The sequence below is a fragment of the Ambystoma mexicanum genome, chromosome 9 (assembly GCF_040938575.1).
Source record: "Ambystoma mexicanum isolate Mex_15411 chromosome 9, UKY_AmexF1_1, whole genome shotgun sequence".
Classification (NCBI taxonomy): domain Eukaryota; kingdom Metazoa; phylum Chordata; class Amphibia; order Caudata; family Ambystomatidae; genus Ambystoma; species Ambystoma mexicanum.
The window spans coordinates 1,492,749,841-1,492,766,098 of NC_090931.1; the positions used below are offsets into that span (position 1 = coordinate 1,492,749,841).

The 16,258-nt window shown below is 42.5% G+C and overlaps 1 protein-coding gene across 3 annotated transcripts in view; it reads left to right on the plus strand.

The window, feature by feature from the left end:
* LOC138489280 (zinc finger protein 300-like) overlaps positions 1 to 16,023 on the plus strand; it is a 35,671-nt gene extending 19,648 nt beyond the window's left edge. For all 3 annotated transcript variants that reach the window (XM_069616980.1, XM_069616981.1, XM_069616982.1), the window contains one exon: positions 10,955 to 16,023. In XM_069616980.1, coding sequence (XP_069473081.1) covers positions 12,115 to 12,801 — 687 coding nt within the window. In that variant the 5' untranslated portion in view covers positions 10,955 to 12,114 and the 3' untranslated portion in view covers positions 12,802 to 16,023. The remainder of the gene's footprint in view (positions 1 to 10,954) is intronic.
* The last annotated feature ends 235 nt before the right edge of the window (positions 16,024 to 16,258 follow it).

Sequence of the window (16,258 nt, forward strand, 5' to 3'; positions counted from 1 at the left end):
CTGCCATTAATTTTGACATGTCATTTGTCTTGATTGGCATCTGAATCTGTCTTTTTGGAAAACAATTCAGTTTTGTTCTTGGAGCCTTAAGAGACTTTCTAAACAATCTTACAATTTGAAAAATAAACCATCTTTGTGAGAACCCAATCCCACAACAAAATTCTGTTGCTATGATTTTTAGGCACTCACTGTTTATCATTTGTTACTCAAACACCATATACATGTCAAACAATGTAGGACCCCAACAGACCACCAAACCGCACACCACAACACCTAGAACCCAGAAATTCTAGAATCCCTAACCATTAGCACCCCTTACATAACCAAAGACTGGAAAAAAGACCACACGTACAAGCAACCCACCACTACAAACCAGAACAAAGAAACCCATCCCTCAATTTAATGGAACTGTCCAACGAAGAGTCGGAAGGCCCCAACTACACACTCAACAAATAACAGCCTCATCCAAGAGAGAACTGAAAACCCGACAAAAACCACCACAACCGAGACATGGGAAAGGATTTACAACAATAAACAAGGAAAAACACACACTCTACACTTCAGCCTACTCGACGAAAGATACATGGCAAAACACAAAAAAGAAATGTATGACATCCGAAGTGAGGGCGGTACCAACCAACTCTTCAAGAAAACTTTGCTTACACTCGCCCATGAAGCCATTCCAGACAACTTCAAACTACTCCAACAGAGAAAATCGAATCACTCCTAATCAACATCAAGCTCAACGACAAGGCCAACCTACCATTCCTTCTGATCTACAGACCACCGTTCTACAACCCCAACTTTGCAGCAAAGCTCACTGACGCCACTGCCAACCTCTCCACTTACCATGATAACATAATTGTCTTGGGGGATTTCAACATCCGGTTCAAAAGAGAAAACTAAACCACAACAAACTCCTTCAGTGCCCTACTGGAAACCCTCCATTGCAAACCAATAGCAAACAGACCCACCCACTGTGCTGGACACACATTGGACACCATTTTCTGCAGAGATGGACTCTCGACCAACGCCCCACTGGTACCAATCATATGGAGCGATCACCACTTGATCCCATTCACATCAAAATCCCAAACTGCATGATGCCCAGAAACGAAATACTCCATGCTACTAACAAAAGAAACTGGAAGAGTCTTGACCTGGAAACCCTAAAAAACGCAATAGATTTAACCAAACAAAACTTCTCCTAGCTAAACAGAATGACTCCAGACTCAGCGGAAGAAAATCTCGACACCTGGATCACACAGGCCCTAGACCAACTAGCACCTGCAAAACCCTTCAAAGCCACAGCAAAGAAATTACATCAAGATAGTTCACAGAAGAACTGAGGGAACATAAAAAAACAAACCACAAACTAGAAAAACAATGGAGCAATCAATACAAACAATCAGAGAAAAGCAAATACAACAACAACTCTGAATGTACAAATCGGCAGCCCTAAAAATAAAAAAGGTATACTACAAGACTAGAATCCAATCAGCAACAAACCCACAAAAATAATTATTCAAAATCCTCAAAGAAATGAAAAAATGAACATCGTGCAACAAATGGGTCATACCATCGCAATCCCTATGTAACAACATTACAAACTACCTAAGAACAAAAATAGAGGGGATTCAACAGAACATTGACGTAAGCACCCTACAAAAATAACAAATACATAATAGCCAGTAATCAGCCAATAACCAACCACCACAACACTCAATCAATTTGAACCTCTAAACAAAGAAAACTTCAACAAACTAATAAAAGACCACAACCTCAGCAGACCCCCAATGACACATGCCCACCAGGCATCTTCAAACAAAATCCTCAACACAGAAAACCAGCCATTATACTTCCTGCTACTAATGAACATATCCATAAACATGGGAATAGTACCTAAAACGTTCAAAATCGGTATACATCAAGCCCCTCCTAAAAACAAAACAGGAAATTCTGATGATCCCACCAACTACAGAACCTACCCTAACCAGCGAAACTACATCTACAAATACCACATAAACATGTAGGAAGCAACAGAATACTAGACACTCACAAGTCCGCTTCAGACCCATGAGAGGAATGGAATCAGCACTTCTATCCATATGGGATGACTTAAACCTAAACGCAGACAACAGCACCCGATCGGCCCTCATTCTACTAGACCTATCAGCTGCCTTCAATACAATCGGACACAAAACACTAATTCAGAAACTGGAGAAAGGCAATATAAAAGACTTCGCTCTACAAAGGCTCAAATCTTTCCTCACCAACCAATCTGAAAGAACATGCTTGCGGCCATTTACATCTAATACCAAAAACATCACCTACGCTGTACCACAAGGATCTTGTCTCTTCCCCACTCCTTTTCAACATCTACATGCCCCCCTAATGAAACTCCTTCCAACCCATGGACTGACTGTCTACAACTACACAGACGATACCCAACTCATCTTTAAGATAACCTAAACCCAAGACCCAAAAAGCTCGCAATCCTCTCCTTGGTGCTATCGAGACTCCACTACGCAAACGGCCTCTACCTTGGAATGCCAGAATGCCTCACAAATAAACTCCAAAGCATTCAAAATACAGCATCAAGTCTACTCCTGAGACTAACAGAAAATAACACATCACAACAGCCCTAAGAAGCCTTCACTGGCCTCCTGTTACTTCTCGTTTTTGCCAGCATTTACTCTGGACTAGGTAGAAGAGGATTTCCTCATTGTACTCTGTAGTGTGTCCCTCCAACATAGCAGCCAAGGCGCAAATGCACAGTTCTAGTTCCTCTTGTGAGGGCATGCTGGCAGAAAGATGTTGCTCCCATCACATCACAGTATGGTGATCCGAATCTACTTGAGCAATGGAAGCGGGAATATTGGCGCATTGCTAAATCTCAGCAAGACACTCGCAGGGATCGAAATTAAGATTGGAAAAGCAGGAGCTAAAAGCAGCTCTTGTGTATCCAGCATAAAACAGGGGCCAGGAGCTACCACTGGGGAACAAGTAGCTAGTACATAGCGTTCTGCAAATCTAACTTCCACATAAGATTGAAGCATATCATTTTGGCCATCATTTATGACCCCATATGCTGTAAATATCATATAGACGTGCCCTAATGTTTATTTATAGATTGTCCCAAATGAACAGAATTATATTCCTATAGGTGTTCTTGTTTGGAACCAGTTGGCCTGGAGAGCCAAAAATAGCTCCTGGTAGAATATAGTATCAAAGTAGCCAGGCTCTACTAGGCTACAAGCAGGAGCTAAATAGCTCCCAGCTCCCCTCAATTTCGTACTCTGCGCTCGTGAGATTGATTCTAAATCTTTTATTCTGGCTTCCCTAGTTGTTTCTTTCTATGCTCTTATCGTTCACTCCTACTAACATATCTTCCGTTTCTCTCAGAACTCACCCTTCATTGCCGTTCGCAAGACCGCTACGATCCCATTCTCCCTGCTCACAGTCGAGTCCACAGTAATGCCTCCTTTATATCATTAATCGCAGCAACCGTGTATACGGTCGCCGCAGCATACCCTTACCCATTTGTTTCCTTTTGCAGCTCTTCAGTAGCATAGCGCTCTGTGTTTGAGCTCCGCTCCATTTCTAAGGCAGAATTCCACCACAGACTGCATCAAGCCAAATGCAGAAATCCTGCACAGACTGATCTGAGGGAAACAGTCCATCTATGACCAAACGACAGGGTTTTCCTCCCATTAGAAGGTTTCCCTGGAGTCCCTGTCTCTCAGAACGTTTATATTCGGGGAGCTGCAAGTGTTTCAGGGAGATACTTGGCATTGTCTGTTGCATTTGAAACACCCGTCCATTGTGAGTATTCTATTTCTCTTATTCTTATTGGGACTGTATGTCTAACAGATCGCAACGCTAATATCCCGACAATGGATCAAGTGTAACAGTTGGTGTCTGCTGTACAGAATAGCACTGTCGAGGTACAAACACTTAAACAGGAGAATATTGCATTATGGCAGCAAATGGTTAGACCCCCTAGTGCAGCAGTATTGCCTCCACAACCTCCCCTAGGTGGTAGATACGATGGTAAACCCCATAAATTAAAGGAATTTCTCGAAGCTTGTACCATACAATTTACTTTGAAAGCAGCATATTTCCCCACTGATCATGACCGGGTTGGCCATATGATTTCCCATCTAGCGGGAGCTGCCCATCCTTGGGCCACCCCTTTGGTAACAACCAACAACCCCATTCTTGATTCACACCCTGTCTTTGTTAACAGTTTAAAAGCCATGTTTGGAAGACCAGAGGTGACTATTTCAGCTCAGGAGCAACGTTTGGATCCGAAACAGGGGTCTACACACTTACGTGCTTGTATTACTACATTTAAACAAATGGCAGCAGACACCGCGTGGCCTGAGGATGCCCTAAATACTTTCTTTAGGCGCTGCTTAAATGAAGACCTGAAGGATGAGGTCGCACAAGTTACTTGGGCTGCAAACGTAGCCAAAATGATTTCCGTTACGATACAACTGGGTTACAGACTGCAGGAACGTCTAGTAGAACATAGGAAACATAAGGGTGGAAGGAATTCCCAGAGACACCTCAAGAACCCAAGTTAAACCCGTAGCCCAAGATTAACCAATGCTATTAGGTGTAGCAAGAGGTCTTCTCACAGCCGAGGAACGCAGCAGGAGAAGATCTTCGGGATTTTGTATGTATTGTGCTGCAAACACTGACTTGGTAAAATATTGTCCTTTGCCCCCACCAAGGCGCTCGGGAAATGCCAACTCCCAATCGTAGGCGAACCCACGATTAGGGATAGCGGAATGGGTTGCCAGGAATTAAATTCGGTGACTTGAGCACCACAGTCATTTAACCTCCATATGGCGGTGAGTAAGATCAGTTTAACATTCTCCCGATCAATTGTTCAAGATATACCTGCACTGATAGACTGTGGAGCAGCGGGTCTATTTGTAGATGACAATTGGGCGGAGATGAACAAAATTCCTAGTGTGTCCAAAGACATACATATTCTAGTGGAAAGGGACCTGTCTGGTATCAGGCCCCATTCACAAACAGAAAGAAGCCTTACTAATGTCGGATACCTCTCATCATGAAATTGTTTCTTTCGACATCATTAAAGCTGCACATCATCCTATTATTTTAGGTCTTCAATGGTTTCGTTTACATAACCCATATATTAATTGGAGGGCAAACACACTCTTTTTGGGGTCAGAACACTGTGTGAACCATTGCTTGCCTTCTGGAAATACCGAACCTAAATCTATTTCCACTGTTCCGTCAGAAATTTTTGTTCCCAAATTTATCAAGAAGATACACCAACTCCTGAGGCAATATTGGGAATTTCATGAAGTATTCTAAGAAGAACAATCTAAGGTACTTCCCTGTCAAAGGAGGGATGATTGTGTAATCATCTTTTACTTAATCAACCTGTACCCTTTGGTCGAATGTCTATATTGTCTGAGAGAGAGAAGATGGTCCCTAAAGAATACCTAAGCATCAATTTGAAGAACAGGTTGATTACTGAATCAACCTCTCCAGCGAGGGCTTCCCTGTTTTTTACTCCCAAAGAGGACACAGATGAACTCTGTCCATGTATAGACTTCAAGGGTCTGAACAAGATTACAGTTCCTGATAGGTACCCCATGCCCTTGATTCCCAATATCCTGAGGCTGTAAAAGGGGCAGATATCTACACCAAACTTGATCTTAGGGGTGCCTACCATCTCATTCGAATAAGGGCGGTGGAGGAATGGAGGACAGGTTTCCGAACTCCCTTTGGACACTTTGAATACAGGGTGATGGCGTTCGGACTATCAAACGCTCCTGCTATTTTCCAGCAGTTTATCGATCATTTATTTGCTGATCGCCTTCTTCACTCGGTCGTCGTTTATCTAAATGACATTCTAGTTTTTTCACATAACCCAGTTCATCATACGAGTCAAGTACAAGCAGTATTGCAACGTCTGAAGGAGAACCATCTCTATTGTAAACTGTAGAAGTTTGAATTTAGTAGTGAAAGAGTGAATTATCTTGGCTATGTTCTATCAACCCCCACCAATGGATATCCATGAACCCATGTAAAGTGTCTGCAGTTCTGGAATGGTCCCCATCGACATCGGTAAAAGAATTACAACGCTTTCTTGGTTTTTGTTAATTTTTACAGGAAATGTATTTCAGAATATTCGAAAATCACTCTTTCCTTGACTGCACTATTGAAAAAAGGAACAAAATTCATCTGATCGCCTGAGGCTGCCAATTCTTTTGAATCCCTCCAAAATGGCTTTTTCATCAGCTCCAGTGTTGAAAACCCCTGATCAGTCCAGAGGGTATATCGTGGAGACTGACGCCACCCATATTGCTCTCCGAGCTGTACTTAAACAAGTCTCAGAGACAGGGGAAGAATCTCCTGTCGCCTACATGTCTAAGACCTTAAAACCAGCAGAAATTAATTACACAGTCCTGGAAAAGGAACTGTTGGCAATCAAGCAAGATTTTCAAGAGTGGAGACATTGTCTGTTGAGCTCCAAACAAAACATTGAAGTAAGAACAGATCATAAAAATCTGAAGACTAAGCAATATGCAGAAACTCGAAACAGCCATCAAGCTTGCTGGGTAACTTTATTTCTCCATACAACATTATCTTTACAGTAATACCCTGGAACACAAATTTAATGGCAGATGATTGGTCAAGAAAGACGCGGACACACATCTCAAGATTTCAGTCAGAAAGACTCTTCCCAAGAGCTACCTTCATTCATGGTGTCCATGACTTCTCACAAGCTATCAAGCTTGACACCAATACCCACAATGACACATGTATGCAGATGGCAGACAAACATCAGTTAACTTTGGACAATAGACTCTATTTTTGCCACCATCAAGTATTCCTTCCCACTCCTATGTTGCAGAAAGAAGCGATAAGATGGTGCAATGATTCCGCTATGGCCGGTCATCGCAAAACACTATAATTACTTTGGCAATACTTTTGATGGCCAGACATGTCTTCTGACCTTCAGGACTACGTTTCCTCATGCTACATATGTCAACAGACGAAGACACCCAGAAAACCGCCATTGGGTCAGTTAGTACCTCCTGAACCTCCCCAAACTCCCTAGCAAATCATCTCGACTGATTTTATTGTTGACCTACCTAATTTCAAGGGAAACACCACTATCATGGTAACTGTAGACTATTTTACCAAGATGGCTCAAGCATTGAGATGAGGTCCTGCAGCAGCCCAAATAGCCAGAACATTTATTGAAACCATCTTTATCTGACATGGTCTCCCTGAAAGGATTATTTCAAATTGGGGTCCTCAATATACATCTAATTATTGCAAATTAATCTGCTCAACACTCAAAATCCAGAGGGCCTCAAGTTCTGGATTTCACCCACAAAAAACAAACGGGCAAACAGAGAGATTAAACCAGACTCTTGAAGGCTATCTAAGGATTTTCGTATGCGCAGTAAACGATAACTGGCCTGATATCCTCCTGCTGGTGGAATTTGAATATAGCAATGCTTCACATTCATCTTTGTGTAATAGCCCTTTCTTTGTCTCATATGCATTCCAACTTGTATGCTTTCCATCTGCTTCAGTTTCTACAACCCAGTTCCCTGGTGTTGATGCATTGGTTTTTGATCTTCAACAAGGCCATAAACAAGCCCTATTAGCTCTAAAGGCGGGCCAGGAACGGAGCCGTTGCTTTGTGGATCGTCATCGTAGTGCTTCTCCTTCTTTAACTCCAGGGGATAGCATCTGGTTGTCTTCTCGATTCCTCCCTCTTCGCTTGACTCCATCTGAACTGTCCCCCAAGTACTTTGGTCCGTTTGAAATCCTTGCAACCAGAGGACATACAGCCTTTCTTTTGAAACTTACAGCTACATGGTCTAGGCTGCACCCGGAGTGTCACGTCTCAGTTAAGGCCTGATGTCCCGGATCGCTTTCAGAGACTGACTCATTCTCGTCCTCCTTTCATTCCTACATCATTTGGACCTGAATATGAGGTGTCCGGGATATGTGATTCCAGGTACTTTCATGGTCGTCTTCAATACCTGGTGGATTGGAAGGGAAATTACCCAGCTAATCATTCTTGGGAGTATGCCTCTTCTGTCTGTGCCCCTCATTTTGTTCAGCGTTTTCACGGCCTTCATCCAGGCAACCCGTGGCTGTCCCCCCTTTTGGGAAGGGGCCTACTGTTACTTCTCGTTTTTGCCAGAATTTCCTCTGGACCAGGGGGAGGAGGATTTCCTCATTTTACTCTGTAGTGTGTCCTTCCAACATGGCAGCCAAAGTGCCATGCACAGTTCTAGTTCCTCCTGTGGGGGTATGCCGAAGAAGGACGCGGCTCCCACGACATCACAGTATGGGGATACTACTTGAGCAATGGAAGCGGGAACAGTGGCGAATTACTAATGCTCAGCAAGACGCTTGTGGGTTTGACTCTAAATCTATTATTCTGACTTCACACTTTGTTTCTTTCTATGTTCTTATTGTTCACTCCTAACAACATATCTTCTGTCTCTCTCCAAACTCACCCTTCCTTCCTTACCTTTCGCAAGACCGCTATGGTCCCTCTCTCCCTGCCTGCAGAGTCGAGTCCATGGTAACGCCTCCTTGATATCATTAATCGCGCCACACGTGTATACGGTCGCCACAGCATAGCCTTACCCATTTGTCTTCTTTTCCAGCTCTCTCCGGTAGCATAGCACTCCGTGTTTGTGCTCCGCTCCAGCTCTAAGGCAGAAATCCTCTGCAGACTGCATTGGGGGAGACAGTACATGTACGACCACACGACAGGGTTTTCTTCCCATTATAGGGTTTCCCTGGAGTACCTGTCTACTGGATCTTATATATTAGGAGAGCTAAAGGGGTTTCATTGAGATTATTGCCGGCATCATTGTCTGCTGCATTTGATAGACCTGTCCATTGTGGGTATTATATTTCTATTATTCTTATTGGGACTGTATGTCTTACACTTCCAGTAAAATAATGCATTAACTTCAAAGCCCTCTGCATAGCTCACAAATCACTACAAAAACAAGGAGCCAAATTTCCCCAAGCCAAGATCAACCAACGACATCCACATTGAAACAAATGACTATGAGAAAAGAACATTTCTGACGAACCACAGTCTCCCGTTTGATAGCCAAACTATGGAACTCAATACCGAAGGAAATAAGAATGATGGAAGACCACCTAACCTTCTGAAAACCTGGCTATTCAATTCACTGAGACACACATAAAATGGCCAACCTCTCAACCTACCCCGGATCTGAGGCAAGCAATGGACAGTATGGATCGTGGAACCCACAATAAAAAAACCACACACCCTAAGCCCAAACTGACAAACCGACAAAGGCACAGCTTGACCTCACTGATGAGGCCCGACTAGGACGAAACACGTGTCTGGGGTTGCTGTTGGTACTCTTGTTCAGAGGAGAATTGCCTAGCATTTCAGTGCTGTACTGCCCTTCTGGGCTGGTAAAGACTGATATGCAAATGGAAATTTCTCCTCTGTCAAAGGTACAGTGAGCTAAATGGTGGTTGTAGAACCTTCCGAGTGGGCAACTCCCAATAGAACAGGTTATTTGGCCATGTTTGTTCTCTGTAGAGGGGCTCCCAGACCTTTCTCTGCATTTTAATCATTAGTTGTAGGCCAAATGAGTAGTGACCAAAAGGAATAATGTGGTCCGTATCTGCTACCATCTTGTCCAAAGATAGCCCTACTGAGGTGGGAAATAATGTACCTTGTCAAGCTTTTCCAAGATCTTAAACATACACGTCGAACAGGCAAGGGGCAACTACACACCCCTGTTCCAACCCTCTGTGTCTCTATCTTTTTTGACAAACTACCTGATCAATTCAATCTGATCTGAAAGTACGCTGCAGAGTGGAGTTGAATAAGGATTCTCAGTAGAGCCTCCGGGAATCCCCATCCCACTAATTGTGACCAAAAAGCAAGAAGTTCACTAAATCATACTTTGCCGAGAGGTCAATGACGGCTGCAAATATATTCACAGTTCCATTTGTACCATGCCTGCCGCCGAAGGGAGACCACAATAAAACCATTCAAAGACTTACACTTTTTTCCTAATCTGGATTTTTTCAGTCTTCTGGTTTCCCTCACCCAGCTCTTTGAGAACTAGTGATGCAAAGTGTTTGCTGCTCACATCTTGGAGAGCAATTGGTCTATAGTTGACCTGATTACATCTATACCCCTATTTTTTATTTTAGTATTGTGATAGACCTAACACAATATGGGCCTCATTCTGAGCTGGGCGGTAAAGGGTTAAGGGGGCTCGAATGGGAATGGGGATGGGTTCCCTGAATGGGGAAATACCAGGTCCTCCAAGGTTGGAATGGCCTGGTATTTCCCCATTCAGGGAACCCGGATGCGGTATGCGGTATGCGGTATGGGGGTATGTAGCTGAGGGCTCAAGGAGATGGAGATGCAGCATGTGCCCTGGGTAGTTAAGTTTTATTTATTGAAAAGCGAGTGACATAACATCACCAAATCCTATCAACAGTCATTGGGCAACATTATTCTCTCAATTATTTGCATCTCTGAAAGGGGTTATTAAGGTCACTGCAGCCTAATAAAATTTCTTTAAATTATTGTTTTAACAAAAGACAGAAATGTGACTGTGGCCCTAGACTGTCCTGTGGGAGGATTACATTGATGCAGTGGGCTGGCTGCATTCTGCCTTGCTTCTTTCTTAGTGTCACAAAGAAAGGGTGACTGATTTATTATTATTTTTTCTTACTGCTTTAGAAATCGGCGTTACTTTTTGCAGAACCTTGGCACGCTCTACTGTACTCTAATCACCTCCCACGTGTACAGAATGGAAACATTAAAATTGTTTGTTTTAATATATAGAAAAGCACTTGCTTTTCTATAATGCTGTTTCTAGCTACAATTGAACATTTATAAACATAACCTTTCACTTTCAATCTACAGGTGACTGTCTCAGGCCAGACAAGATGAAATGATGATTTATTGACGTGCTAAAACTAACACCCTAACAAGGCTTATTTGGAAGGAAAAGGAAACCAGAAGTCAGATGTGATAAGGAAGGAATTGGAAGAGCCCAGAACAGGACTGCTTAAAAAAGTGAAGTCTTCAATCCAACATATTTTTTCAGCTATACATTCTGAAGCACTAAAAAAATGAGTAATCTGACATGGGTATCTGAATAATTACATGGTATACAATGATTCCTAATTATAAGTTAAGTACACAGTAAGCTAAGTGCTTGTACACCAGCCGACCTTAAGAAGTTGTGCAACAGCACAGCAAGAAGAAATCCAACAGCACAGCAAGAGGTCCAACAGCACAGCAAGAGGTCCAACAGCACAGCAAGAAGAAATCCAACAGTACAGCAAGAAGTCCAACAGTAGAGCAAGTAGTCCAACAGCACAGCCCATTAGCTGTATGAACTGAAGCAGGATATTGACTGTATCTTTGTGAAGCACACAGGAGACACCTCAGTTATAAATTAAATCTGATCTCCCGTGACAATAGGTTGTAAGAGAAACCTCATTGCTGTTTCTTTTCAGAACATCTTTTCTCAAAATACCAGGTTTACCGTGAGAGAGCACATCCAAGGATAATATGATCAGGTCATCATTAGTAGAGCCAGATCCATCAAGTGAAGTATATGGGGCAACCTATAGAAGCTGACCATAGAGGAAGCAACAATATATTCAATCCAGAGTGAAGCTGCATTTGAGAAGATGTAAGCATTCTCTAGAGAGCACTGCAGCTATTTCGAGCGATTACATCTAAGTATTATCCATGTGTACCCTCCTCCTGGAATGAGTTTATTTTGGGCATGTATTGGGTGTTGTATAGATCAAACCTAGCTGGCAAACAACCTAACACTGTACAGCAAGGTGATAGATTTATGGATGCTATTTAGAAATATTGAGGGTGGAGGTATAATTAAATGGAAAGACTGAATACAGAGGGTTGCAGGCATGTGATGTGGATTAAGGTAAGAAATAGGAAACACTGTCTGGTAAGGGATGTTCCACACATATGCTCACATTGAAGCTACATTTCTGTGAGTTTCCAACACATTGATAACTTAAACTGCACTATTGAGTCTGTAGGCCTTTATGAGCAAGTGTCTCCCATGCCTTCTGCTGTCCTACACTGTATGGGTATCCATAGCAAAACCAGACATGGATATGCTGATGACAGAAAAACCTTCTCAGAGCACTGAATGTCAGAAAAGATTCAGTCAGAAGTCTAGTCTTATTCTGCATGAGCAAATGCAAGGAAGAGATAAACGTTATCAGTGCACCGAATGTCAGAAATGCTTCTGTCATAAAAGCAAACTTATTGTGCATGAGAGAACACACACAGGAGAAAAGCCTCACCAGTGCAGCGAATGTCAGAAATGCTTCAGGCGTAAAGGCGGCCTTACTTATCATGAACGAACACACACAGGAGAAAAACCGTATCAATGCATTGAATGCCAAAAAGGCTTCATTCATAAAAGCGATCTTATTAAACACGAGAGAACCCACACAGGTGAAAAACCTTATCAGTGCACTGAATGTCAGAAATGCTTTAGTCTTAAGCGCACTCTTAACGGTCACGAGAGAACACACACAGGAGAAAAACCGTATCAATGCATTGACTGTCAGAAATGCTTCAGTCACAAAAACTGTCTTCTGTTGTATCGAAGAACACACACAGGAAAAAACCTATACCAATGCAATAACTGCCAAAAAGGCAATCTTACTCGTCATGAGCACATACGCACTGGAGAAAAACCTCATCAGTGCACCGAATGTTAGAAGCATTTTGTTACCAAAACAAAGCACAGTTTACATAAACACACACAATAATTCAGAAGTTGAGAATCTAACCCTAACGCTGAGAATCCCTAGCACTGACTAATGAACACTAACACCAAGAAACAGATGTTGGTGCACTAAACATGTTCGAGTCTTAAAACCCCCTGGAGATGTCATGGTGTTTCACTCCATTTTGCCCGGCAGGGTAGGAGCAACAGGTGAAGCCCCATCTCATTTCAGAATATACCTTCATAATAGCAGAACTAGCATTGGCCTATTGGCTGTAAATGGCAGAGTAGAATGTAGAGCCTTGAAAAGAGAGCGCAAAAAGTGTGATACATGTTTAAAAGGCAGTCTAGACTGCAAAGCATACAATATTTGCAATATTTAGAATAGCAACAGTAGTGCTACAAACAGCAGAATTATAAAAGCGCCTTATTGTTCAAAGCGGCTCCACAAGCTCTATATTATCACTGTATTGAAAAGCAACTACATAGCAAGAATGAAGTGTATTGTGTGTTTTCATTCATTTATCTTTTTTAGTAACCATTTATCAAGCAAAGCGCTAAGCAGCTTGATCATATCATACATGCATGCGTGCAAACACGCTTACATGTGTTGATTTGAGCCGGCCAGGACATTAACCCCATATGCTTACATATAACCGATAGCCATTATGAGTAGGCTGAGAGATCAAATCCACTGAAATGTCCATGTTGGAGGAATAAGCAGCATTTTGCTTAAGAACCAAGACACAACGACCCATGACGTAGAGTCCTTGACTTAAGGACATGTATATATTTTAGCTTGAAGCTTCAGAGATAAATCAGCACCCAGTGGGGGCTTGATAATTTAGCAAGAAGCTAAGGTCTAATATATCGGCAACAAGCTAAGGGGAGAAACCCATAATATTCTATACCTATATCATACAAATGAGGGAGGAATTTCCAAGTGCAAATTACATTCAGAACCAGGGATTCTCCAACCAAGTGACATCAATTTATGGTATGGGGCTTTCCAAGCAGGAAAACACTATAAATATGCTACCAGCCACTACACAAGGGATGGCTGGCTTGATGTGATCCTATCAGGGATACAGGTGGTGTGAGCTCTGCACTACACCTTAAGCAGGGGTGGGGGGACTGGCAACATTTGTCATGGGGGGCAAGTTACCTTTTCTGGTCCATTGTGCAGCAGCTCCAACTTTCAAACCAAGTAATCTCAATACCAACCTCTGCCCCTCCCACACATTCTTAAGTACATATAGTAGACATTATTGACATTACTTTCCTTTATTGCAACCTATTTTTCAGTTATGTTTGTGGTTCCTAAGAGACCCGGACCTCTGGAAATTCTCACACATACCAAACATAGTAAAACAATTTCACACGGATAATAGAATTGGTAAAATGGAAAAGCTGGGATTTAATCCCACTTTTCAATGTGTTACAGTTTGTAAATTGACGGAAGGCTACATCTCCTCCCATCCCATCTTTACTTTTAGAGCAATGTAAAGAGGTGGCAAAATGAAATCATTCATTGGTGGAGCAGAGCCACTGCTGAAACAGGGGGTCTGGGTTTGCTCTCAGAAACTTGAGCTGGCATGGCAAAATACCCATACCTGGCTTCCTGCCTCGTTAGCCCACTATACAAGACCCATATGTGCACCTTGTGTACCCACCCACCACAACATAAGATCCTCACTTGGCATCCTGCCTTTTCACCAGTATGCTTAAAATAAATTGTAAAGCATTGAAATTCACCCCACATTTCTTTAAATCTTTCTTTTTATTGAACAGAACAGAGCACGGGTGCTTCCCTTCAATAGAGAGAAACACGATTTTACAAATGGCCCTGTTGGGGGAGTAAAGAAGTGGGCATCTCTGATTACCTCCTCTCACCACCTTACCCAAGGCATAAAAGGGCCAGAATTTACCCTTTTGCGCATACCAAAAATCAACAGTAGTGGTCTGAACCACTACTGTACATAATCAATTTCTCCCTTCACAATGGCTGAAAGAAAATGTTAAAAACATGTTTTACATTACCACCATCAGAGGTGGTATTTCTGAAATAACCCTGGGTGTATTCTAGAAACACCACCTTTGCTGCTGGTAAACTTTGAGTACGGCGGATAACCAGAAATACCACGGTCGGAGCTGGTAACTTCCTTCAGCTGTATTAAAAATCCACCCAACTCTGAAAGACCCCCTTAGTTGTTTTCTAATACTGAATACCTGTATATTACATCTTTCTATGTGTGGCTTTCAATATCCATACCTGTGTCCTAAGGTAAGTACCACAAACAGTCCAACAGCAATTTCTATAACCACTATATAAGTAACATCCATGGGTGCTATTCTGGATGCTAGTACCTTTTGTTTTGTATGAACACACTGGTGATCAAGATATTCACCAGAATATAAGGGAAGCAATCACAGAGAATCAAACCAAGGACACATTCTAATAAGATATGGACCCTTACTTCCTTGGCAAGTATGAGTCGTGATAAGCTGTTGACAGACCAATGGTGTATGGGGAGCAGTGGTACCAACGTTACAATCCAGGGTCACAGAATCTTTTAGTTAAATGCATACATTGCCACTGAGCGGTATTAACATGCCCCTGCAGCCTATCCTCCTCTCACTCACTGTTGCGGCCCATGTGTGGGCGCTACCCAGGCACATCTGCTACATTGCTGAAATCAAGATGAATGCCTAGTCCCATTTACACAGAATCTGACCAGGCTGTGCTTCACTGAATTCCTTTGTGGCAGGCTAGATCCTGAAAGATGTCGTCTTTTATTATTATTTGTTTTACATTTTGGAGATCTGGCCCATTGGGGCAACAGCCAAGCCAGCCTGGGGGGCAATTGCCTCTTTGTACCCCTTGCCAGTTTGCCCGTGACCTTAATAGCTTTTTAAGATACAATGGGTAATAGCTTGCTTCAATAGTGTGCGATGCTGGTCTCTGGTTCTTTAGTTCATGGATGCTATTTTTTGGGCTTTGCATTGAATATTGTCATATATATTGAGATGCACATGATTGATTTATTGATTTAAGCTTTTTCTGTACCTTTCCAAACCAATGTGTTGGAATTTTGTTTGATCTAGTGAGATGTACTGCAGGATTTTGCAGATGAGAACTGTGCTTGAACAATGTGATTTAGAGAGAAGAACAGAGATATTATAAATGTGAATAAAATAGTTCTTTTATACAAAATTGGTCATTCTTCACTCTGCCAGATATATATTCAAAATGTATTCATTTTCAGTACAAAAAAGTACCATAGTTACAGGCATGGGGCCTCATTACGAGTGCAGCGGTAAGGGGTTAACGGCGCCGGTAAGGATGCTGGTGCCGTTAACCCCTTACTGCCGCATTCTGAGGCCCCTTAGCGGGTCCCACTAAGGCCGGCGGGTAAAACCAGCTGTCCTTAGCGGGAGCCGCTAAGGGA